Raw genomic sequence first — 26,490 nt, 5'->3', positions numbered from 1 at the left:
GAGTCCCTTGCAAAACAGTCTTTAGTGAAAAAGAGGTCCATGAAGGCTGGACATTCTTCAAGAAGGAAATATTAAAGGTGCTGGAGCAGCCCATCCCTATGTGCTGAAAGATGAGCCAGCAGGGAAGAAGACCAGCCTGGCTGAACAAGGAGCTTTCGCTGAGACTCAGGAAAAAACCCCAGAGTTTACCACCTTTGGAAGGATTGGCAGGCAACTCAGGAAGGGTACAAGGATGTTGTTACATTATATAGAGAGAAAATTAGAAAGGTGAAAGCCCAGCTAAAACTCAATCTGGTCACAGCTGTGAAAGATAATAGAAAGTGTTTTTACAAATACATTAATAACAAAAAGAGGGCCAAGGAGACTCTCCATTCCTTATTGGATGCAGGGATGAACATTGTCACCAAGGATGAGGAAAAGGCTGAGTCAAATACCTTCTTTGCCTCAGTCTTCAACAGAAAGACCAGTTATACACAGGGCAACCAGCTCCCTGAGCTGACAGACAGGGACAGGGAGCAGAATAAACACCTCATAATTCAAGAGGAGGTAGTAACTGAACCACTGTGCCACCAGGATACTCACAAGTCTATGGGGCTGGATGGGATCCACTTGAGGGTACTGAGGGAACTAGCAGAAAAGCTTGCCAAGCCACTCTCTATCATCTCCATCTCCATTTATCAGCACTCCTGGCTAACTGGGGAGGTCCCAGGCGAGTGGAGGTTGGCCAGTGTGACACCCATGTACAAGAAGGGTTGGAAGGAGGATCCAGGGAACTACAGGCCTATCAGCCTGACCTCAGTGCTGGGCAAGGCCATGGAGCAGATCATCTTGAGTGCCATCATGCAACAAGTACAGGACAACCAGGGGATCAGATCCAGCCAGCATGGGTTTAGGAAAGGCAGGTCCTGCATGACCAACCTGATCTCCTTTTATGACCAGGTGACCCACCTAGTGGATGAGGGAAAGGCTGTGGATGTTGTCTACCTAGAATTTAGTAAAGCCTTTAACACTGTTTCCCACAGAATTATCCTGGAGAAACTGGCCTCCTCTGGTGTGGATGGGTATACTCTTAGCTGGGTAAAAAACTGGCTGGATGGCTGGGCCCAAAGAATGGTAGTAAATGGACTTAAATCCAGTTGGCAACCACTCCCTAGTGGTGTCCCCCAGGGCTCAGTTTTGGGGCCAGTCCTGTTTAATATCTTTATCAACAGTCTGGATGAGGGGATTGAGTGCACCTTCAGTAAGTTTGAAGACGACACCAAATTGGGTGGAACTTCTGGAAGTATTCAGAAAATGTGTGGATGTGTGTCGCTGTTGAGCCGCTAGCAGAGAAGTAGAAACCCAGGTTCTCAGGCAAGAAAAGAAGGAAGCTTTTTATTTTGCTTTCCATATATATAGACTTTTCACAGGTCACCCAGATTGGTCAGTCAAAAACCTCCCCCTAGGCCTAATTGGCCAGGCCTGAACTGCCCAATTCTTGAGACCCTGTTTGCAAAAACATCCAAACTTTATCTTTGTTTATAAAGCACAGCAAAATGTTCTCACGAGAAGGACCTGTGCTAGTCACAGATGTGGCACATGGGGACATGGTTTAGTGGTGAACATGGTGCTTGGTTAATGCTTGGACTCAATGATCTTAGAGATCTTTTCCAACCTTAATGATTCTATTATTCTATTCTATGTGACATATGAGGAGATGATGATAGAGCTGGGTTTCTTCAGCCTTCACAAGAGAAGACCCAAAAAGAATCCTGCTGTTGTCAACAACTGCTTAATAAGAGAATGTGGAGAAAACAGAGTCAGACTCTTCTAGGAAGTGCACGGACAGGATGAGACGCAGTGGACACAACCTGCAACAAGGGCAATTCCACTTAGTTCTTTTCCAGTAAGGTTGTCAAACCCTAGGACAAGGGTCCAAAGAAGTTGTGAAGACTCTATTTGTGGAGATATTCAGAACTCAAATGAACAAGGCATCAAGTAATCTGCTTTGAGCAGGGGGTTGGACTTAATACCTCCCAACATCCCTTCCAACCTAGTTTGTTCTATGACTATAATTTAGTTATTTAGAGAAGATTTCTCATCTACAGAGAAATGTACCATATCAGTGTTTATTTTTTAATCATAAGAATATTTAACTCCTCCACTCCAGCTCTTGTAAAATGCTCAGTTTTTATTGTGGGTGTATTAGGTATAAATTTCAGGGTTTCAGTAGCAGTGGGTTGCAGGGGTGATCTATATGGAAGGAAGCCATGAACTGCCTTGTGCCAGTCAGCTAGTTCCAGCCAGCTCTGAAACTGATGTAAACAACTCATTGCATGCCAAAACTTCAGCCAGTCAGAGTAGCACATGGCGTTGTCTGCTCAATCATATTAATGACATGAACAGCAGTTGCTGAAGGAAGAAAAATGGATGTGACACATGGAAAAAGACAATGCTAAGGACATGGCTGGAGATGAACCCTTGGAAGGAGGTGCCCCATGCCAGAGCAGGTACATCCCCAAAGGAACTGCAGCCTGTGGAAGAACCCAGAGTAAGAAGCAAGGAGCAGTAAAAAGAAATCATTACACAACCACCCTAACTTTCTGTCACCACGTCAAAGGAATTGTTAGGGACTGAGGGTAACTGGAAAAAACCAAGTTGACACTTGGAAGAAGGGAGGAGAGTTGTTTGACTGAAGCTGAGTCTGGGGAAGGGAGAGCAAAAGTGTTTCCCTAAGTGTTGAGTGGTTTATGTTTTCTTCCTTCAATACTGAATCAGTAATTGAGTTTGTGTCAACTGGCAATAAATTATATGAAACAAAATCCCCTGAGTTGAGACTGTTTTGCCTATGAAAGTATTGCTGGAGAATACAGGCAACACTCAGACCTGGCACGGCCTGGGATTAGAATAATTGAAGTGACTTTGAAAGTTACAGTGTTTAAGCAGTGTGGCAGGACACCCCCCCCTCCCCCTTGTCTCTCCCTGATCGCTGGCCGGAGATCGATGGCTCAGATTAGGTTGATTGCTTAATCCTGGCTATCTAATACTGGCGCCTAAAAGTCAAGGTAAGACACTGAGAGAATGTGAAGAATTTTTAAGTGACCACAAATCCACACTCTTTTTCCTATAAAACACCACGAAAATCTCAGCAAAAGTAGAAGCTTTCTACATGGACATTGGAGCGTGAGGGAAAGTTTCTCCCCAGGTGCCTGGACGCAGCCCTGTGGTTACTTCCCGTGGGATTGGGTGAGGATTCTGATGCATCCCCAGCTCCAAAAAATTGGATTTGGTAAGAGCATTGGTTTCCTAAATTGTATTCTTCTTTGCTAGCTATAATAATATTAATAGGTACCTTTTTCATTTTTAGCGCTATATTGTTTTAATCTCCCTAATTTGGGCAACATATATATATGTTTGTTTAGCTATGAATAGCTTTTCATGTATTGTGTAGTAAAAAATTGTCTAGTTCTTTGTTCCGTTCTCACCTGTGTCTAATAAACCATAATCTATTTTACATTAGACATAAATCAGCTGTCTTTATAAGGACTTGTGAGTGAGACTGGGTTTTGGGTGCTGGTCACTCTGAGTAGGTTTGGTCACTAGTTGTCATAGGCCTAGGCAACTGGTAAAATCTATCCACCCTCTGTCTCCACTCGTGACAAGCAGACCTATGGAAATGGGAGCATTGGTCTCCAAAACACGGGTACTAGGCAGTCCTTTTGCTCAGAGTGAAATCAGGGACATGGTTTAGTGGTGGACCTGGCACTGTTAGGTTAATGGTTGGACTTGATCTTAGAGGTCTTTTCCAACCTTAAAGATTTTATGAAATTATAGAAATGCAGGACACCTACAGCTGCCACCCCATGGAGATGCCCCTGAATTTTCTGACGGTGCTGGGAAACCAGAGCTGCTGGGATACAGCAAATAGCTCAAGTGAGGAGAGCTCTGAGGAGTTTGGGGCCTATGCCACTTGCAAACACAGCCCTATGCAAAGGATGAAGGCTTTGAGGTCGGCTGATGGAGGGATATGCTGAACAGTGGCCTGATCCTGCAAACAAAATAACCTCATGGAAAGCCTGGGAAGAAGGAAGTAATCAATTGCAGTTGCTTGGGCTGCTGGAGTGTATTTACAGACAAGAAGGGAGGGACCCTGAAAAGGTTGTCAGCATGGACACCATGGCCCAAAAGCTCTGATGGTTAGACACAGTTACTAACACCTGTCTCATATCACCTGATAACCTGGTGGGATGTCTTGTTGATCAAGGAGTGACTTATATGTACCATGTTGGGAGCATGCCAGAAGAACAGTGCCAGATTAGCAGCATGGCCAAGAATAATACAGAGGATCTGGTAGTATGGTTAAACTCAGGAAAAACATCAGGAAAGAATGGGATTTCTGCATACTCCCTTCCTACATGATGGGATTTCTGGATGTTTTTGAAAGAAATAGAAGAACATATGACAGAGCAGGATGGAAGACCCTTTAGAGATCTATCATTGTGAGCTAAGGAATTGCAAGAAGAGGGGAGAGGTCAGAGTTCAGTTAAACCATTGCCTTCTCCTATCTTCACCTCTGAACCACATACAGTCCTGAAAACAGATTTGAATTTACTGCACTGGGGGGGGTGTGTGTGTCTGTGTGTGCGTGTGTGTACATGTGGCACTGGCTGGGCAGGGGATGGGGAATAACTGAAATTATTGAACTATCTCAGTAGGGTGGCCAAGCACTCCTTTGCCTCATCAATATTGTACTGTATTGGGTTTGCGTGGCAATGTTTTAAAAGCAAGAGGGCTACAAGAGTGGCTTCTGTGAGAAGCTGCCACAAGCTTCCACCATGCCCAATAGAGCCAATGCCAGCTGGCTCCAAGAATGACCTGCCACTGGCCAAGGCCAAGCCAATCAACAATGATTGTAATGCCTCCATGATAACATATTTAAGAAGGAAAAAATGATTGCGCAGAAGTAATTGCAGACAGAGGAAAGAGGAGTGAGAATATGTGAGAGGAACAACTCTGCAGACACCGATGTCAGTGCAGAAGGAAGGGGAGGATGTCCAGGCATCAGAGCTGAGATTCCCCTGCAGCCCATGGTGAAGACCATGGTGAAGCAGCTGTGCTTTTGCAGCCCATGGGGGTCCATGGGGGAGCAGAGGTCCACCTGCAGCCCATGGAGGAAACCCACACCAGAGCAAATGGATGCCCAAAAGAAGGCTGTGACCCTGTGAGAAGTCTGTGCTGGACCAGGCTCCTGGCAGGGACCTGCAGACCTCTGGAGAGAGAAGCCCATGCTGAAGCAGGTTTCCTGGTAGGACTTGTGACCCCATGGGGGTCCCAGGCTGGAGCAGGCTGTTCTTGGAGGACTGTATCCCATGCAAAGGGACCCACGTTGGGGCAGTTTGTGAAGAACTATAGCCTGTGGGAAGGACTCATGTTGGAGAAGTTCACAGAGGACTGTCTCCTGAGGGAGGGATCCCACAGGGATGCAGGGAAAGGACTCCTTTCCCTGAGGAGGAAGCAGTGGCAGAAACAATATGTAATGAACTGACCATGACCTCCATTCCTCATCTCCCTGCACTGCTGGGAGGAAGGAGTTATAGAATCAGGAATAAAGTTAAGCCCAGGAAGGAAGGAGGGGTGGGGAGAAGGTGTTTTTAAGATTTATTTTACTTCTCATTATCCTGCTCTTATATTGGCTGGTAATAAATTCAATTAATTTCCCCAAGTCAAGTCTGTTTTGCCTATGATGGTAATCGGTGAGTGACCCCTCCCTGTCCTTATGTCAACTCATGAGCCTTTTGTTATATTTTCTCTACCCTGTTGTGTTGGTTTTGCTTGGCCCAGTTTTTGGTAGTGGGGGAGCTACAAAGATGGCTCCCGTGAGAAGCTTCTGGAAGCTTTCACCATGTCCAGCAGAGCCAATCTCTAATGGATCTGAAGATGATGGACATGCTGCTGGCCAAGCCTGGGCCAATTAGAGATGGTGGCAACGCCTCTGTGATAACATATTTAAGAAGAAATCAAGCAATGTGTGCACATAGTTCTTTTCAGCCAGAGAAGGAGAAGGAGGTGAGAACACATGAGGGGAACAACATGAAGACACCAAGGTCAGTGGAGAAGGTGGGGGAGGAGGTGCTCCAGGTGCAGGAGCCGAGAATCCTCTGCCGGATGTGGTGAGGACCATGGTGAAGCAGGTTGTCCCCCTGCAGCCCATAGGGGTCTATGGGGGATGCAGAGATCCACCCACAGCCCGTGGGGAGGTGCCCATGCTGGAGTGAGTGGATGTCTGGAGGAGGCTGTGATCCAGCAGGAGTCCCAGTGAGGAGAGAGGCCTTGCTCCCAAGATGGAACAGCCTGGCCTTGGAGGTCTCCACCCCGGTAGACAAGTGACCCCATGCCACAGCAGTTTGGGAGGACTGTCTGCCCATGGGGGGAGACTCACTCACATTGCGGCAGCATGCGTGTGTGCTGCTGCTCGTGAGATGGACCCACGTCGGAGGAGTTCACAGAGAGCCATCTCCTGAGGGAGGGACCCCATGGTGCAGCAGGGGAAAGAGTCCTCTCCCTGAGCAGCGGAAGAAGATTCTGGTGATGAACTGACCTAAATCCCCACACCCTGTTCCCCTGTGCTGTTAGTGGGAAAAAGGGAGGGGTTGGGGGCAGGAACGGTGTCTTAAGGGCTTACGTTACTTCTCATTACCCTTCTCTGACTCTGTTTAGTAATAAATCTCATTTTGCAACTTTAAGATAAGCTTGTTTTGTCCTTGGAGCATCTCCCAGTCTTTATCTCTCATGAGCCCTGTGTGTGTTAACTTTTTTCCCCCCCTCTCCTCTGTCCAGCTGTGGCAGGGGAGAGCAGAGTGAGTAGATGTCATGGGTGCCTGGAATTTGGCTGGTGTGCTAAACCACGACACTTGTCCACTTGAGGGAGTTATAGAGTGGCTTTGGTGGGCGCCTGGTATCCAGCCAGGGTCAAACCACCCTAGACTGTGTAGCAGTGATGAAGTGTAGTCATTCATGGAAATACTGGAGGACATGGCTAGTTCTACTGGAAGGGAGCCTTAGTTTAAATATACAAGATTGGTACCCTTTACTACTGCCACTGGCCCTACTGCTCCTGTCATCCTCAGAATTGACTTTCTAAGCCATTGCAGATGGACAGATGGGACAGGTAAGCTTTGTCTTATTTGAATAGGAAGTGTGGTTTGCATAGGACAGAACCAACTACAGCATTCTCTACTGATCCCTGTCACATTCCAGTATAAGGGAATCACGGGGGATTCTTTTTAACAGATTTCTTGGATGAAATAAAGCACAAACGAGGCAAATATTACATCTAAGAACCGTTTATTGATAAGGAAGGGTATGGTCCCGACTGGAGAGGGATAGAAAATTAAACAGAGAGGGGGAAAAGAGAGACAAAGAGAGAAACAGAAAGACAGGGACAGAACGTTACCATCAGAATCCCAGGGTGCACTGTCGGCGTCCGATCGGCTGGTGGCGTGTGTGCGCTCGCTGTCGGGGGGAGTTTGAACAGCTCGAGAGAGCGCGGCTTCGATGGTCGGCAGACAGCGTGTCTCCTGCGTTGATGGGCAGCGGGACGCCCGTTGAGTCGGCGCTCAGGCGGAGCGGAAGGCAGGACAGGCTGCGGGATCGCGGCGGCGATCAGAACCGTGGACAGCGTCGCGGCGGAATCGCGACGAGCAGGCAGTTGCAGAGAAGCGGTGGGAGTTTGCTACAGGCGGCGGCGGCTGCAGGCGGCGACGGGCGGCTGTTGCGGGGAAGCGGCAAAGCAGGGTAGACGGAACAGGTGCGGACAGGGGAGACAGGCAGGGAAGAAGCAGGACGGAAGGGAGAAAGCGAGCAGTGGGCCGAACGAGCTGAACCTCTAGACGAGCCCCCCTCTGGGAGACCGAGACGGCGGGATCCGGTTATGGCGCAGTTAACAGCTTTTATGTTGTAAGGCTCCTCCCATAGTCCGATCCTTTGCGGACGACCATTGGCTAGTAAGGGAAATTTTCCCCCCGGCAGCAGGGGTTTCCCCGCCTGCAGGGGGAGTCACTTACAGCCCAGTGGTGGAAGTTTTCTCTCCCCTGATTGGCTGTCAGGCGAAGTCCCCGTCCCCTCCCGTCCTGTCCCGTCCCCCCCCCAGACAGAGCTTCTCTCCATTTTCTAAAGGAGTTGTCTGCTTAGAAACTGTAATGTCGGCATTCTCCACCCCCCCCCATGCGTGTTAACCACGTTCTACACGTGCCACATGTTAGGGCTCAGCCCGTGTAGTAATTCTCCACCCGATGTCAGAAAATGAATTTATAGCATAAAATCCAGACAATGTTGAGGCATAAATAAAAATTAAATTGGTTCCACACAACCCCAATGTTGCTTCATGTCTGCTTGAGAGTAGGAAGGCTCTACAGAGGGATCTGGACAAGCTGGATCAATGAGCCAAAGCCAATTGTATAAGGTTCAACAAGACCACCTGCCGGGTCCTGCACTTGGGTCACAAAAGTCCCATGCAGCACTACAGGCTGGGGCAAGAGTGACTGGAAAATGGCCCAGTGGAAAAGGACCTGGGGGTGCTGGTCAACAGCTGGCTGAATATGAACAAGAGTGTGCCCAGGTGGCCAAGAAGGCCAGTGGCATCCTGGACTGTATCAGAAATAGTGTGGCCAGCAGGACCAAGGATATTAATTGAATTTATCACTAACAAAACTAACAGAGTAGGATAACGAGAAGTAAAATAAGATCTTAAAAACCATCTTCCCCCACCCCTCCCTCCTTCCCAGCTCTTCCCCCCTTACCCCCCCAGTGGTGCAGGGAGACAGGGAATGGGGATTATGGTCAGTTCATTACATGTTGTTTCTCCTGCTGCTCAGGGAGAGTCTTTCCCCTACTCAAACATGGGGTCCCTCCCACAGGAGACAGTTTGCCATGAACTTCAATGTGAGTCCGTTCCACAAACAACAGATCCCCGTGAACTGCTGCAACGAGTCCATCCTACTGGCAACAATCCTCCCTAAATTGCTGCAGCGTGGGTCACTCTTCCACAGGGTGCAGTCCTTCAAGGACATCCTGCTCCAGTGTGGGTCCCCCATGGGGTCACAAGTCCTACCAAGAAACCTGCTCCAGCGTGGGCTCCTGTCTCCATGGGTCTGCAGGTCCCTGCCAGGAGCCTGCTCCAGCATGGGCCTCCCACAGGTTCATAGCCTCCTCTCAGGCATCCACCTGCTCCGGCATGGGTCTCCTCCACGGGCTGCAGGTGGATCTCTGCATCCCATGGACCTCCACGGGCTGCAGGGGGACAGCTGCTTCACCAGAGTCTTCATCACGGGCTGCAGGAAAATCTCAGCTCCAGTGCCGGGAGCACCTCCTGCCCATTCCTTCTGCCCGTTCCTTCTGCACTGACATCGGTGTCTGCAGAGTTGTTCCTCTCACATGTTCTCGCCCCACTCTTCTCTGGCCCCAATTACAACTACACAATCCCTTTCTTCTTCTTCTTCAATATGTTATCACACAAGTGTTACCACCATTTCTAATTGTCCCAGCCTTGACCAGTGGCACATCCATCTTTGGAGCTGCCAGGGATTGGCTCTATTTGACATGGGGAAAGCTTCTAGCAGCTTCTCACAGAAGCCACCCCTGTAGCCCCCCCTGCTACCAAAGCTTGGCCATGCATACCTAATACAATGGGACATGGAAAATTACTGGATATGACATGAGCAATTGCTGGACATAGCAGATAATGTGAGAAGTTGACAAATGTTACAGGCAGTGCTATGAGGGATGGCTGAATTTCACAGGTGGTTAAGGAAGTGTGATGTGAAAAACAGCCAAGCTTCACAGACACCTGATGCAGAGCATTGGGGACCTTTTGAGGAGCAGAACTTTGCAAAGACAACAGTGCCTGAGTAACCATATCAGTAATAGCATATAAAGCCAAGAGTGCCTAGGGACCAGTATCAGAAATACCAAATTTGGGCACGTACATAACAAAACTAGAACCAGTAGGGAAAAAGTAATGAGGGATGGTTGTTTATTTGGGAAGACACTAGAGTGGAGAAATGGAGGGACAAGAGTAGCAAAAAGGAAGGCCAATAACAGAACCAGCTATGCAGCTATTGGACTTATGAACCTATTGATACCTCCAATAGTGCTGTTAATTTTTGTTCTTACTATGTTGTGGTGGATTGACCTTGGCTGGCTGCCAAAGCATTTTATCACTCCTGCTCCTCCTCCTCCTCAGCGGGACAGAGGGGGAGAAAATAAGCTGAAAAAGATCACAGGTGGCCATAAGGACAGGGAGATTGCTTGCCATTTACCACTATGGGCAAAGCAGACTCAGAATCATAGAATGGTTGATGTTGGAAGGGATCTCTACAGGTCATCTGGTCCAAACCCCCTGTTCAAGCAGGGCCATCTAAAACCAGTTGCCCAGGACCATGTCCGGATGATTTTTTACTATCCCTAAAAAGGAAGATTCTACAATTCCACTGGGCAACTTGTTCCAGAGCTCAGTCACCCTCATAGTAAAAGAAGTGTTTCCTGAGGTTCAGATGGAACCTCCCGTGTTGCTGTTTGAGCCCACTGCCTCTGGTCCTGTCACTGGGCACCACTGAAAAGAGCCTGGCTCTGTCTTCTTTACATCCTCCCTTCAGGTATTAATATACATTCATAAGATCCCTCTGAAGCCTTCTCTTCCCTAGGCTAAACAGTCCCAGCTCTCTGAGCCTCATTTGTGAGGTGCTCCGGTCCCATAAACATCTTTGTGGCCCTTTGTTGGACTCTCTCCAGTATGTCCATGTCTCTCTTGTACTGGGGAGCTGTTTTGGTAAGGTCTTTTTATCCCATCCCATCTTTAATTTTTTTTCTTGCTCCTTTTTTTTGTGTCTGCGATGGTCACTGCCCCCCCCCTCCCCCCCAGCTCCAGAATCTCACGATAGGTGGGAGCCAGCCCAGGATTTCCTGCGAGATGTGGGGGGGAGAGAAGTAGAGCTTCACCCTTTTCAGCCACGCAGGCGATTTGAGCAGTGAGGCAGCACAGGTGTCCCTAGGAGAAATACTGTTGCATGTTGGGTTTGCCTGTTTCTTTTTGTTTCTGTCTCCTTCGGCACTGTAACTGGGCTTACTGGCTCCTTTTTCTCTGCCTCTCTGCTGTTTTGGGAGCCCAGAGCCAGTGCGTGCTGCACCAGGACCCAGGACTGGGGTACCCCATCCCCTGCCGTGAGCCGCCCCACCTCTGCACAGCCTGACCCAGGGACTAGCCATCGTTGGTGAGCTATTCAGTGGAGGGATTCCCCGCTTAACCCCTGCCATTTTTCTGCTACTGCTCCAGGTTTTTTGCTAAATTGTAACCCAACACCCCATGTCTGCTGGGATGCACCGCAGTTCCAGCTACAGCTGCCGAGTTTCTGATACATCTCATCTACCACTCTGGAAATTTGCTCATCCCTGCCTTCCCAGCTTGTTACTCCGAGGTTCCTGCTACAGCTCCTTTTGCTATCCAGAGGGGGCACCAGGATCAGCTCCCCCTGTGAGTTTGTAAAGGAAGCCCCTTCTCCATCCATTCCTGCCGGCTGCGTCTGCCATTGCCGCGTGGAGAGAGACGGACGAAACTCGCGCCACAGCACGCCCTGCAGCCACGGGGGAATCATCGCACCCGCCCTACCCAGCAGAGAGCTCAACAGTGCCCCTGCTGGCTGTGACTGTAACTGCACCAAAGGGGAGGCCATGTGAAAGCCGAGAGAAGGCTGTTACTGGGTTTCTGGTTTGTTTGTTGTTGCTATTGTTGTTGCTTGTTTGCCTTGTTATAAACACTAGTAATGAACTGTTATTCCTTTTCCCATATCTTTGCCTGAAAGCCCCTTGATTTCAAACTTATACTGATTCCGGGGGGGGGGGGTCATATTCTCTATTCTAAGGGAGGTTCTCACCTTCCTTGGCAAACACCTGTCTTTCAGAGCCAGGAGCCCAGAACTGGATACAGGTGTTACCTCATTTCGGCGACTGAAATGTTATAATTTATGGCTTAAACATCTTCATTAAAGACTTTTGCCTATTATAGCAAAACTGTACAAAAGCTGCAGAGAAAACCATCAAAACCCTTAATCCCTCCCCCCCCCCCCCCGAACTACACTGCTCACTGCCCGTTGATGAAGATAAGATAAAGTGACTCAACTCAGGTCTGGGGAGAAAAGAATACCGTTCACAGAGGGATCAAGCTTAGGACCTTTGGGATGGAGACCATAGCCCCAGGGATATCAGCTGCCAGGCTTGAACAGACCCTCATAGCAAAGGGTGGGGGAAAGAGAGGTTTTGGGTGTGTAGTGAAAAAGCCTCTGGTCAGAGGCAGTGAACGCCCATCCTCTGCACAGCGTGTGCAGAGGAGCCCAGCTGAAGGGGCCCCTTCACTCCGGGAAAAGCTCATCTACATAAAGGGGGTGTCATCAAAACCCCCCCAAGGGGTCCCCAGACCCTTCATGAGAGCACTACAACATGATGCAACAGATCCACGGTGTTGCAAGGGACAGTGTCAAAACTGAAAGGAATAAGGGAGTGTCTTTACAAACAAATGACTGGTAAAGATAAGACCTGAGTCTGCTGGTAAGATAACATGGATACTGAGAGATAGAAGAAACAATGGGTAGGATTTCCATAGGAATTTCCCTAATTAGATTTACCCAAAACTGTGTTAATAAACTACAGGAACAGAGACACAAGAAGAAGAAGAAAAGTGGAATATGTATTGGGGGTGTCTGTATTAGGGAGGGATGTATATTAATTAGGCGTTCCGGGAAGTCTGTACCTCTCGAGTACCTCAGCCAATGGGGAAAGGGAGAGGGAAACTGCGGCCGGGAATTAGGATAATAGAGGCTGCGTCCTCTAGCAATTCGAGAGACCCCATGGGAAATGCCCATGACCTCTCCCTTTATTCATGAATAAAGTTACAGGACTCCTCTGTCTCCTTTTTGGACATAAACCTCTGGCGTTTGTGGATTCATTTTCCTGACAAAACCTAGCCCCCTTAGGCAAGACACGTGGGCGTAACCACCTGGCCCAAAACGTATATTAATCCACTGGATTCTATACTTTTCGGCGCGGCAGCAGCAGCGGGAGACCCTCACCACCCAGAAGAGCAGGTGGAGGGAAGCCACAAGACATCGTTGGGACCCTCGGATGGGTGATGATTTAGGGGGGGGGCTAGAATTTATTAATTTAAGAGAACTAGAAGTTGGATAATAATAATATTTTTTTAACTGATTTAGAAGGCCAGAGATTGGATAATGATTTACTAAGATTTGCTTGCTGAAGACAATGTATTATTCGCTTAATGATTTTGTGCCTACCTAGTATCAGGGAGGATATAGAGAAGAGAGCCAAATAATTGAGAAAAACTACTGAGTGTGACCCAACATCCTGCTCTCGGACCCCAGAACTGGCTCAAGTTAGTTCCAAGGCTTGGACTTGGACCAAGAACCAAGGGAGCATGCGCAAGGGAACAGGGTGAAGAGTTCATCCTGAGGAAGACTATTAACTTCATCTTTGGGACCCTCGCCCACAATTAATCTGTGACACTGCACTTGCACGAACATATTTAAATGAACTTTGAACTCATTATAATATGAAGCAGGGATAATGAATATGTATAGGAGCACTGTGTGACTTTATGCATATGTAACCTGTAACCTAATATAAACCTAGTGAAGTGCTGCTGACGGTGTGCATGTCTCCGGAGGGGCTACCCCTCATGCACCCCAGCTGGAATAAACACATACCTACTTCATAACTATTTAAGTTGTGGAGTCAATCCGTGCCTCAGTGATATGTTTCTACCTAATCCCTGTCACTCACACCCTGTCCCCCTGCCCCCCCACGCACAACTTCTTTTTCTATTTCTTTGTTTTCTCTTTCTTTCTCTTTGTCTCTTTTACTATTAAATAAAATATATCAAATTTTTGGCACCAGCATCTAACCTCATTTGGTTTTAATTATGTTTTTTGGGTATATTTCAAACCTTTCTGGGTTTGATCCATTTTATTCACAGAAACTTAGTTTTCTTTGCTCTTCTGTGTTTAAAATGATTTGTAACACCACACCAATGCTGAGCAGAGGGGAAGGATCACCTTCTTCAACCTGTTGGCAATGCCTTGTCTAATGTAGCACAGGATACCATTAGCTTTCTTTGCAGCAAAGGCCCATTGCCCGATCATGTTCAATTTGGTGTCCACCTGAGGTGCTGCATCTCCCCCCTCCCCTAACCAGGCCCACTCTACAATCTCAGGAGCTCCTGACAAGCCTTAACCAAAATAGCTGAGTGGTGAAGTGCCCCTTTACCATACCAGTTGGGCAGTGAAACATCCCTGACCATATCAGGCATGATCAAGATGGGAACAACACTAACCATAAAAGAAACATTAGCTTGCCCAACCAAGGTGGAGAACAAAGGATAATCAGTCATCCCCTGACAGCCTTGGAACATTCTCTACCTGAATCATAGCCCGAGTGGAATGGTATCATTGCTGCTGGACTTTTGGATACTCCAGTACCACTGTTGCTGGAGTTTTGGGAACAATTTTCAAATGTTTTGGAAACTGCAATAATTACTGACCCAAGGATGGAAATTTTGTGGCTGACTAAAGGCAGTCATCTTGTGACCCTATAAACACCAGTCCTGAGGCCCTTTGAGCTCTCCTGGACCACAATGGGCTGTGCCAGCACCTCCCTCTGAGTGGGATGCCTCTCAGAGCTCACAAACCTTCAAGTTTGCAATACTCGAAAGACTGTTGCTGATGACGAGACCTAGGCTGATACCCCCACACCCACACACACTCCTCGAGGTGCGACCCATGTCTGTTGAGAAACATAAATGGATTTCATGTATTTCACTGGACTTCGGGGGAATTTTTGATAGGTACCTCTACACACACAGCTATAGATGTATACATCTCTGCCTGTGTGCGTGTGTGTAAATTGATTATGGTATAAATGGTATTATTGTGAATCTATAATTAAGTCACTATTATAATTGTAGTAAATCCCATTGAATCACTTTTTAATGTTAAATTAGTCAATGATTAAGTACTGCTAAATCCTTTTGCCCCCTTAACTTTTGTATCTGTATCCTTTGCACTCTTACCCTTTTGCATCCTCAGTCTCTGTGTAAATCATTCTGAATTTATTCTAATCCGATCTTCTTTCATATACTTCATCTATGTAGTAAAGTTATAGAGTGAACCTTGCCATCGAACTCTCTTAAGTCACACTTTCACAAATTTATATTAAAACTAGCTTTTTGCCAAATCTGTTTTTCTGATCTTGAGTTCCCTTTGCATTTGGGATATCAGCATTATCACAATGTTTTAAAGTGGGGTTTTGTGTTGGTTTTGCTTGGCCTGGCTTTTGGTAGTGGGGGCAGAGGGGGCACAGAGGTGGCTTCTGTGAGCTGCTAGAAGGTTCCACCATGTCCAGCAGAGCCAATCCCTGATGGCTCTGAAGATGGACATGCCATTGGCAAAGGCTGGGCCAATTAGAGATGTTGGTTACCCCTCTGTGATAACATATTGTGATAGTTTTTATTGGCCCAAAACATTAGCAAAGTATCTTTAACATTTAAGAAAAATTTAAACCCCTCAGAAGCTGTTGTAGTAGGCCTGAGGAAGTGTCTGAGGGGTGAGGAGTGGCACAAAGATGCCTTCTGTGTGTCCTGAGTAAAAGTTCTAGAAGTTTTTCATCAAGTCCAGCAGAGCCAATCTCTAATGACTCTGAAAGTGATAGACATGCTGCCGGCCATGTGTAGGCCAATTAGAGGTGCTAGTTACGCCTCTGTGAAAACATATTTAAGAAGAAATCAAAACAAGGTAGGCACGCACTTCTTTGTAGTTAGAGGAGGAGGAGGAGGTAAAAATATGTGAAGAGAGACCAGCATGGAGATGCCAAGGTCAGTGAAGAAGGTGGGGGAGGAGGTTCTCCAGGCGCCAGAGCTGAAAACCCTCTGCTAGCTGTGGTAAAGACCATGGGGAGAGCAGGTGGTCCCCCTGCAGCCCATGGAGTCCACAAGGATGCAGAAATCTACTCACAGCCCACGCTAGAGGAGCAGGTGGATGCTTGGAAGAAGCTATAAACCAATGGGAGTCTCATATAAAGAGTTAAAACTGCAAAGGCCTTGCAAGGGAGAGAAAGGCCTTGCTCCTAAGATAGAAGCAGCCTGGCCTCAGCTTGAGAGAGTCTGTACCTTATGGACAAGAAGACTCATGTTGCAACAGAATTCGGGCGGAATATTGCTCGTGGACCCATGCCAAAGAAGTTCCCAGAAGACTGTCTCTCGTGGGAGGGACCCTGTGGCTAAGTAGAGGACCCCTCTCCCTGATGGACTGACCAGAGAACAAACCCCTTACCCTGCCCCCTGCCCGTGCTGTTGGTTTGGAAAGAGGGAAGGGGGGGGTGAGTGGAGAGACTGCTTCTTAAGAGGTCAGGGGTGAGAGCAGAGAAACTGTCTAGAGAGAGAGAGATAAGTAGAGATAAAGAGTATTTGTCATAGAAGAATTGTAGTGATGAATAGATTTATGGACCTGCTCTATGGACTAAAAAAATACCCCACCCTGCCCCTCTACCCGAGCTGTTGGTTAGAAGGAGGGAAGGGGGTGAATAGAAAATAAGTTCATAAGTGGGAGGGGGTGAGTGAACAAAATAGTGTATGAAAAGTTTATTTTTACCTCTCATTTATCCTCTGACTCTGTTAAGTAATTAAATCACTTTGCAACTTTAAGTTTGGAGCCTGTCTGCCCTTTCTTCCGTGAATCCTCCTACCAGTATCCTATCTCACTTAACTCATGAGATTGGTGTGTGTTTTTACAGTTTTTCTTTCCCCTCTCCTGCACATCTGCAGCAGGAGAGAGCAGATCTTCCCAGGCACAGAGGTGAGGCTGACAGGTCAAAAGTTCCCAGGGTCCTCCTTTCTATCCTTTTTAAAGATGGGTACAATGTTTCTCTTTTTCCAGTCACCTGGGACTTCACTCTGGGATACATCTCATCAGGTCCCATAAGACTTATGTGCATTCAGGTTCCTCAAGTGTCCCCATTGTGCTCTCCATCCACTCGAGAGGTGTGGGAAGAGAGGCTTTCATTGAAGACTGAGGCAAAAAAGTTGAATACCTCAGCCTTCTCCTCATCTGTTGTTACCAATTTTCCAGCATTGTTTATCGGGGGGTACACCTTCTTTGACTTTCCTTTTCTGGCTGACATACCTGTAGAAGCCCTTCCTGTTAATCTTTGCATCCCTTGCCAGGTTCAGTTCCAGCTTCGCCTTGGCCTTCCTCACTCCCTCCCTACACTATCAAACTTAATCTCTATATTCTTCGCAGGATACCCGTCTTGGCTTAAACTGCCTATGCATTTGCTTCTTTGCCTTTTGTTTGACTAGCAGGTCCCTACTCAGCCCTGCTGGTCTCTTGCCTTCCTTGCCTGATTTCTTGATCCTGGGGATTGTTAGCTCTTGCGCTCTATGGAAAACTTCCTTAAAGATCCGTCAGCTCTGTTCCACTCCCTTGACCCTGAGGACAGTCTTCCAGGGGATCCCACTATCTCCCTAAAGACCTGAAAGTCTGCTTTCTTAAAATTCAGGGGCCTGACTTTACTTCTTACCTGACCCACATCCCTCAGGACTGCAAACTCCACCAGGGCGTGACCACTGCAGCCCAGGCTGCCTCCAATCTTGATGTCCCTAATTAGCTCACTTGTGTTGGTGACCAACACATCCAGTAACACATCCGCTCTAGTAGGGCTGTCTATTACCTGGCTCAAGAAGTTATCCTTCATGCATTCTAGGAGTCTTCTGGATTGCCTACAGCTTGTTGTGTTACATTCCCAGCAGATGTTGGGGTGGTTGAAGTCCCTCAACAGTATGAGAGCCTGTGGATGCAATGACTCCTGTAGGTGGAGCAGGAAGGTTCAGCAATAGGCTCCCCTTGATCAGGCAGCCTGTAGCAGACACCGACCATAAGATTCCCTTTCTTGCCTCAGTCTCTGAATCTTACCCATAAGCTTTCGACCTGCTCATGGCTGTTCTTCAGAGACAACTCTTCACACTCAATCCACCTCCTGATGTAGAGGACAACCCCTCCACCTCTCCTCCCTCCCCTGTCCCTTCTGAACAGCCTGTAGTCATTGATAGTTGCACTCCAGTCATGGTATTCATCCCACCAAGTTTCAGTAATGGCAACAAGGTCACACCTTTCTACAGCACAGTGGCTTCCAACTCCTGTTTGTTGCCTATGCTATGTGCATTGGTGTGTCCCTGTTGGCCTGTATTACCTCAGGAGTCCTTGTCTCTTTTCTGTAAGACTGCAAGTGTGCTCCAGTGTGGTCAGCACATCAGAATCAGAAGCAGAGGACCCTCACTTGCACTCTGCCCCTCTAACCTTTGCCTCTCATCCAACAGTTTGCCAAGGACAAGCCTGATATTGTCCCCTTTCCCGATCATATGTAGTTTAAAGCCCTGCCAATGAGTTCTGCTAGTTTCTGGGCAAAGACTCGTTTCCCTCACTGAGAAAGGTGAGTCTCATCTGACGCCAGCATGCCTGGTGCTGCATAGGCCATTCCATTGTCAAAAAACCCAAAATTATGGTGGCGACATCAACCATGGAGCCACGTATTAATAGACTCTGTTTCTTCAAATGTTGCTGCCTTCAACTGGAAGTATAGAGGAGAATATAACTTGTGCCCCGGATTCCCTTACCAACCATCCCAAGGCCCCAAAGACCTTTTTGATCACCCTTGGACTACGTGTTGCCACTTCATCACCCCCTACATAGAAGATCAGTAATGGGTAGTAGTCTGAGGCCACACTAGGCTTAGAAGCTTCCTGGTGACATCCTTAACCCAAGCCCATGGGAGACAACAGATCTCCCTATGGGTTGGGCCCTCTAGTCCCCTTAGAAGGGAATCGCCTACAACTATAACCCATCTTTTCTTCCTCTTCAAAGTGATTGCAATACAGAGTTGACCTTTCTGATTGTGGTGACACCTCTGGTGTAGCCAGACCTTCATCCTCTTCATCCTTTCGCTGCTCTTCCACATTCAAAGCCTCCTACCTATTGTGCAGAGGCACCTGGGGGAGTGAGGAGGGTGAAGAAGGATTTTGTTTTCCACCCTGACCATGGACAACCCTCCATTAACTCCTTTCTTCACAACTGGTATCTGCTCCTTGCTGTGGGATGAATAGAGAATTCCCATGATCTTGAATTATTTCTGGTAGCTGCTCCTGTCTCTGGGAGTTCAGAGCTTGGTCCCACCAGCCTACCTCCCTTGCTGATTCTCTAATACTCCTTAACCTTTCTATATCATCCCATAACAGCTCCCAGGCTGAGCAGGTCACATCTGACGCAACTGCTATCTCTGCTACAGTCCAGTGAAACATTTAGGCATTCTCTACAGCCTGAAACCTGGATGACCATGTGTTTTTTTGGGAGCTCTGTCTGGAGCGCTGCATCTTTTTTGGTGAGCATAGATGATTTGGCTCCCTACCAAGTGGATACCATACCTAAGCTCTCTTGACAAGGGCAATGACTACTAACTGAGCAAACCGCTTGAGCTGCAGCGTCTCAGTGCCCTACCTGTGTGAACTGCAGCACAAACTGATGCACCACGTCCTTCTGCTGTGCCTCGTCCTGTTTGCCTGAACTGTTCGCCACGTTCTGGGCTGCTCGCACTCCCTAGAACTGTTTAAATCTCCCATGTTTCTCCTGGCTACTCTCCCTCCCTCCCTCCCTATGACCTCATAGAAGACTCCAACCTCCATTGTACCACCCATCACCAGATCATAACCTAGTAAAAACAAGGAAAATTGAGACTAGGAAGCAGGGAAGCATTTGATTGAACTTGGGGAAGGGGACTAAAAAGTTGTTTTCCTGTTTGTTTGATTGTGGGAGTTTTTTCACATCAGTACCTGAATCAGTAATTGAGTTTGTATCAGTTGGCAATAAATTAAATGAAATAAAATTTCCTGAGTTGAAACTGTTTTGTCTGTGACAGTGAGCTGGTAACAAATTCCAATAGTGCCTATAGCGTTACTACACAATTCCTTTCTGACACACTGTGTTGGGTTTGTGTGGCAAGGGTTTTTTTTTGGGGGGGGGTGGGGAAGGGAGGCTACAAGAATGGCTTCTGTGAGAAGCTGCCAGAAGCTTCCTCCATGTTCAGGAGAGCCAATGCCAACCAGCTCCAGGATGGACCCACCACTGGCCAAGGCCAAGCCAATCAGGAATGATAGTAATGTCTCTGTGATAACATATTTAAGAAGGAAAAAAAGTTATTGGGCAGATGCAATTGCAGCCAGAGAAGAGGGGGTGAGAATATGAGAGAAACAGCTCTGTAGACACCAAGGTGAAGAAGGTGGGGGAGGAGGTACTCCAGGTGCCGGAACTGAGATTCCCCTGCAGCCCACGGAGATTATTAGGGGTGCAGAGATCCACCTGCAGCCTGTGGAGGAGACTCATGCTGAAGCAGGTGGATGCCTGAAAGAGGGCTGTAACCCTGTGGGAAGCTCACACTGAAGCAGGCCCCTGGTAGGACTTGTGACTCTGTGGGGGACCCATGCTGGAGCAGACTGTGCCTGAAGAACTGCACCCTGTGGAAGAATGATCCATTTTGGAGCAGTTCATTAAGAACTATTGCCCAGGGGATGGACTCATGTTGGAGAAGTTCGTGGAGAAGGGACCCCATGCTGGAGCAGGGAAAGGACTCCCTGATCAGCAGCAGGAACAATGTGTGATGAACTGACCATAACCCCCCTTCCCTGTCTCCCTGCACCACTGGGGGGGGAAGGAGGGAGGGGTGGGGGGAACGTGTTAATAAGATTTATTTTACTTCTCATTATCTTGCTCTGATTTTGATTGGTAATAAATTCAATTAATATCCTCAAGCTGAGTCTGTTTTGCCCGTGATGGTATTTGGTGAGTGATTTCTCCAGGTCCTTAATTCATGAACCTTTAGTTATATTTTTTCTCCCCTGTCCAGTTGTGGAGGGGAGTGATAGAGCGGCTTGGTGGGTACTTGGCATCCAGCCAGTCAACTCTCTACACACACCTAAGGGTAGCTAAATAGGTCCAAGATAAGCATGCACTTCTGCATGCCTGTTTACACGCCTGATGCACCAGACTTGTGATTATTTAAGAAAAAGAAAAAAAGTTTAATCACTTCTCAGACTCACATCTTTGCACCTCTTCAGTGGTTTCATTTTATATTTTACACCACACAGCGCAAAGAAACTACACGTGTATGAGCCCCAAACAGATTCGTTTCTCTGTAAATTGATTCTGTAAACTGATATTCAAAAGCCCTTCCCCCAAGAACCCGGAGCGCTGAAATCAGGCACGAACCCTGCAGTTGCAGGCTCTGGCAATGTAGAATGCCCCAGCGGTGGGAGTCACGCGTGCTTCCACCCAAGGTTTGGTCTAGCAACGGAAATCCAAGCCCCTGGTACATGCGGCTGAAGCCCCCCTGCCGGAGGAAGGAAGGAGCTCACGAATTCCCATACAAACTCAGCAGAACAAGAAAACAGCATGACAAGTGGTACGGGGAGAAACGTACCTGCCATTCCGACAGGCGCTGGATAGATGTAAGAGTGAATTCCCGTTCCTCAGCTTCTTCAACCGAACCAAGACCTTGAAGGGAGGAAAACCACAACGCCATCCTCACGACAAGCTGCACAATACTGACTGGGCCTCCCCAACCCTCAACCGGATGTTCCTGTTCCTTGAGTTCGTCACGAGCTTCCCCGGAAATGACATTACACACAACCCCCAACGGCATGCGTAAGTCAGAGTCGTCCCTTACTCTTCCGAGCTAGGGGAGTCTCGATTGCCTCTGGCATGGGAGGTTGAAGTGTGTCGCAAATTAGTTAAGATCACTTAAAGAATCACTGGTAATGGTATCGGCAAAAGCAGGTTTAATATAAAAGTGAAAGCACTACAAAGTTCATCGTCAAGGTTCACTCTACTATTTACTTGAAGGTTAAAGCACACAGAGAAAAAACAAATTAAAATCAATCAATCTAAAACCAGTATCAACCCAAAAATTATCTGTGTGGAGGCTGGGGCGGGGCGGAGGGGGGGGGGGAAGGGTAAGGATAGGAAACAATAAGGATTATCCAGAGAGGTTGTGGAGTCTTCTTCACTGGAGATATCCGAGAACTGTCTGGACACAATCCTGTGCCATGTGCTTGAGCAGGGAGGTTAAACCAGATGGCCCACTGTGGTTCCTTCCAACCTTACCCATTCTGTGATTCTGTGATCTTCATCTGGAGGCCACTCTCAGGCAGAGTGGAAAGGCTGATCTTACTCCTGATCATATGGAAAGAAATTCTAATCATAGAATCATCGAATCATAGAATCATTTCTTCTAGTGAACACAGTATTTGAAGTGCGGCCTCACCAGTGCTGAGTACAAGGAGACAATTACTTCCCTGGTCATGCTGGCCACACTATTTCTGATACAAGCCAGAGTGCCATTGGCCTTCTTGGCAACCTATTGTGATAAATATATATAATAATGTTGGCTTTTCGCAAATATTACAATGGATACTATGTGTATTGTTTTAATTCTTATAGAGGTAGCCTGGCTGTGAAAAATTGCTGTGTAATGATGACTAAGGTCTTTCTTTCTAGTACTAGCTGAGTTTAATAGTAGTAAAATAGCTGTTATTGTTTTATTAGAATGCTTGAACTGTCTGCTTGAACTGGATAACATCCCACGAACGAACCCTGCCTCTGACACTCCAACTATCAGCACCTGTCGCCTGCAGAAACCACAATCTGGGAGTGATAAGAGTCAATGAAAGACAACTGCGCATGCTCCGAGGAGGCGGATCAGTTCCCAGAACATGCAAAATAGTTTGGAGGAAAATATGAATATGCATAATTGTTTATGAATATGCATTAGGCTGAAGAGTATGTAAAAGGTGTCTCTGTCCATACCAGGTGTGCTTTTTTTGGCTGAATGCCAAAGCACCCAGCACTGACCTTTTGCTTTTATCTGTCCCCTATTGTCTTTTATTAAACTTTTTTAATCCTAACAGGAGAGTGGACCTCGTTTTTCACACTGGGCACATGCTGGCTCATGTTCAGCCAACTCTTAACCAGCATCTCCATGTCCTTTTCCTCTAATACTGAGCCCTGGGGAACACCACTTGTGACCAGCTGCCCAACAGATGCTTGATTTGTAGTATCCTCCTGTTCTTACTTCTTGGATCAGGGTTCTTGGTTCCTGCAGTTTTGTTTATTCCCTCAGTTTTCATAACTTATTTATCCTGTACTGTACTTCATTGAATTTTTAATCTTCTCATGTGTTGTGGTTTGACACTGGCCAAATGCCAGGCACCCATGACAGCTGCTAACTCGCTCTCCCCTGACACAGCTGGGCAGAGGACAGAAAAAAAAAATAAAATGAAGGGGTCATGAGTCAAGATAAGAACCAGGAGAAAACACTCCAAGGGCAAAACAGGCTCAACTTAGAGTTACAAAGTGAATTTATTACTAAACAGAGTCAGAGGAGGCTAATGAGAAGTAAAATAAGCCCTTAAAGACATCATTCTTCCCCCAGCCCCTCCCTCCTTCCCACCGACAGCACAGGGAACAGGGTGTGGGGGGTTTTAGTCAGTTCATCATCAAGATCTTCTTCTGCTGCTCAGGGAGAGGAGTCCTTCCCCTGCTGCACCCTGGGGTCCCTCCCACAGGAGACAGCTCTCTGTGAACTTCTCCAGCGTGGGTCCACTCTCATGAGCAACAGTCCTCCCAAAACTGCCACAATGTGTGTCTCCTCCCACAAGCAGACAGTCCTCCCAAAACTGCTGTGGTGTGGGTCACTCATCCACGGGGTGCAGTCCTCCAAGGACAGGCTGCTCCAGCTTGGAAGCAGGGGCCCCCTCTCTCCACTGGGTCTCCCACTGGATTACAGCCTCCTCCAGGCATTCACCCATGCCAGTGTGGGCACCTCCCCCACGGGCTGTGAGTAGATCTCTGCATCCCCTGTGGATCCCCATGGTGATGCCTGATGGGTTTTTTGTATTTTTTATTTTACTTTTACACTCTCTTTATATCCTTTATATATAACCTTTTACCCTTCCTCGTTCCTGTACTTTTTACTCCCTGTTTCATAACCCTACATATCTATCACCCTAGTACCCCTTGCCCTGCTCAGAATCCTTTGGGAAGACGAAACAAACCCACAATCTCAAAAACATGACGCATAACCTTGAACAGGCCCCCCATCACTGAAACATGTTTTTTGTAAACTAAGTAGCAATCTTTTGGGGGGGAGCAATTTTAATAAGGGGGCAATTACTTCATTTGTTAGACTTCTTATTGGAGACTTTTAGATAGGTATTCTAATCTAAGCTGTCCATAAATTGTATACGGGGGCTTTTTGGGCTTTTGGCTTTTTGGCTGGCCTTTGGGGCTTGCTTGTTCGTCGGTGCGCATCTGGGATCCTATTAAACCAAGGTAAAACCCCTATCCCATACTGTGTGTCTGCGTCTTAAAATTTTTCTAGCAATTTAAGGCATCAATGGGCTGCAGGGGGACAACCTGCTTCACTGTGGTCATCACCTCAGCCTGCAGAGGAATTTTGGCTCTGGCGCCTGGAACACCTCCTTCCCCACCTTCTCCACTGACCTTGGTGTCTCCATGTTGTTTCCCTCACATGTTCTCGCCTCCTCCTCCAGCCAGAAAAAAGCTGCGTGGCTCCTTTGTTTTGATTTCTTCTTGAATATGTTATCACAGAGGCGTTACCAACATCTCTAATTTGCCTAGCCTTTGCTAGCAGCATGTCCATCTTCAGAGCCATCAGGGATTGGCTCTGCTGGACATGGTGGAAGCTTCTGGAAGCTTCTCACAGAAGCCACCTCTGTGGCCCCCCGCTACCAAAAACCAGGCCAAGCAAAACCAACACATCTTGGTACTTTATTTCAACTGGTACCAAAATCGGCCAGATAGAAACTTTCTAACACAGTTTTGAGTATTAAAAAGTAGGCATTCCTTATTACAGCATGCTGGTCACTCAGGGGATCCTTCCTTCATTCACATTGTGATAAATACTTATCATAATGTTGGCTTTTCACAAATATTACAATGGATACTATGTGTATGATTTTAATTATTTTCTTACAAAGGTAGCCTTGCTGTGAAAAATAGCTGTGTAATGATGACTAATGTATTTTCTTCTGGTGCTAGCTGAGCTTAGATGTAGTAGTGAAATAGCTGTTATAGTTTTGTTAGAATGCTTGAACTGCCTGCTTGAACTGGATAACATCCCACAAATGGACCCTGCCACTGACATTCCAACTATCAGCACCTGTCGTCTGCAGAAACCACAATCTGGGTGTGATAACAGAATCAATTAAAGATGACTGTGCATCCTCCGAGGAGGCATATCCAAAGAGGAGCTAGGCTAAGCAGTTCCCAGAACATGCAAACTAGTTTGGAGAAAAGTTTGAATATGCATAATTGTTTATGAATATGCATTAGGCTGAAGGGTATGTAAAGGGTGTCTTTGTCCATACCAGGTGTGCTTTTTGGCTGAATGCCAAGCACCCAGTGCTGTACTTCTGCTTCTGTCTGTCCCCTATTGTCTTTTATTAAATTTTTTAATCCTAACAGGAGAGTGAACCTCGTTTTTCACAACGTGCACTGAGCATTGAGTGAACCAAGTTTTTATCATACACACTGATTACACATTCATTAGCTATCCGCACTTCCTTTGACTTTATTTGACATAGTTGCACCCCTTATAGAAAGTTCTTATATGGTTCTTTGGGGTCTGTCTTCAACATCTGGTGTCCTTTTTAGGTAGCTGTTCCTTGACCCCTGATTTTGAGTAAATGCGATATCATTATTTTACATAACTTCTACTTTGTCATCCTTACAGAGCTGAGCTGACATCCTGCTTGCATTTTGCACGACTTCTGTTTGCCTAAGTTACATCCTTTATTTATTTCTCCAAAGCTGTGCTGTTGTGTTCTACTGTCCTTGATAAGAATAAATGTTGCTCTGTTCTACTATCCTTATCAAGTGAGTAAAATGCTGTTCTGTTCTACCATCCTTATCACAACAGCTATACTGCCCTTCATTGAGTGTATTTATAATAAAGTGGTTTTATAAGCACTTTTGGTTTTAGACATGAGTATAAAACGAGTAATTAAAAAAAACAGATGAAAGGAAAAACAGTAGGGAAAGTGCAAGGGCTGGTAAGACCTATTGCTCAGGCGTGTTGTTTCTGTGAGGAGAAGGGAGGGTTAAGCAGCTCGAGTTGAGAGAAGAGAATGGTTCTTCTAAGATAGTGCTTCCACTTCTAGGCTGTGCAAGCTACAGCTCCCTCTTTCCTCACTCCAGCAAGGACAAAAGCACCTGGTTGCATCTGCAACATCAGTCCCAATCCCAGGGTGGCCCCACTCCACTGCTTAGTTCATTAAACCAGGGAAGACTTGACCCCATGTAGTGGGGGATGCCCAGCAGAAAGTAGAGGCAC

At 47.0% G+C, this 26,490-nt stretch overlaps 1 protein-coding gene across 1 annotated transcript in view; it reads right to left on the bottom strand.

The window, feature by feature from the left end:
- Window positions 1-21,697, bottom strand: part of LOC146425292 (hsp90 co-chaperone Cdc37-like 1) — a 77,620-nt gene extending 55,923 nt beyond the window's left edge. Inside the window, exon 1 of the mRNA XM_085041675.1 lies at window positions 21,559-21,697. Within this exon, the coding sequence (XP_084897801.1) occupies window positions 21,559-21,660 (102 nt within the window). The 5' untranslated portion in view covers window positions 21,661-21,697. The remainder of the gene's footprint in view (window positions 1-21,558) is intronic.
- Window positions 21,698-26,490: the final 4,793 nt, after the last annotated feature.

This window comes from Lichenostomus cassidix, chromosome W (genome assembly GCF_008360975.1).
Source record: "Lichenostomus cassidix isolate B80296 chromosome W, HeHo_3.0, whole genome shotgun sequence".
Classification (NCBI taxonomy): Eukaryota; Metazoa; Chordata; class Aves; order Passeriformes; family Meliphagidae; genus Lichenostomus; species Lichenostomus cassidix.
Note: the sequence above shows the minus strand (reverse complement) of the source record. Positions and strands in the feature narration are given on the sequence as shown.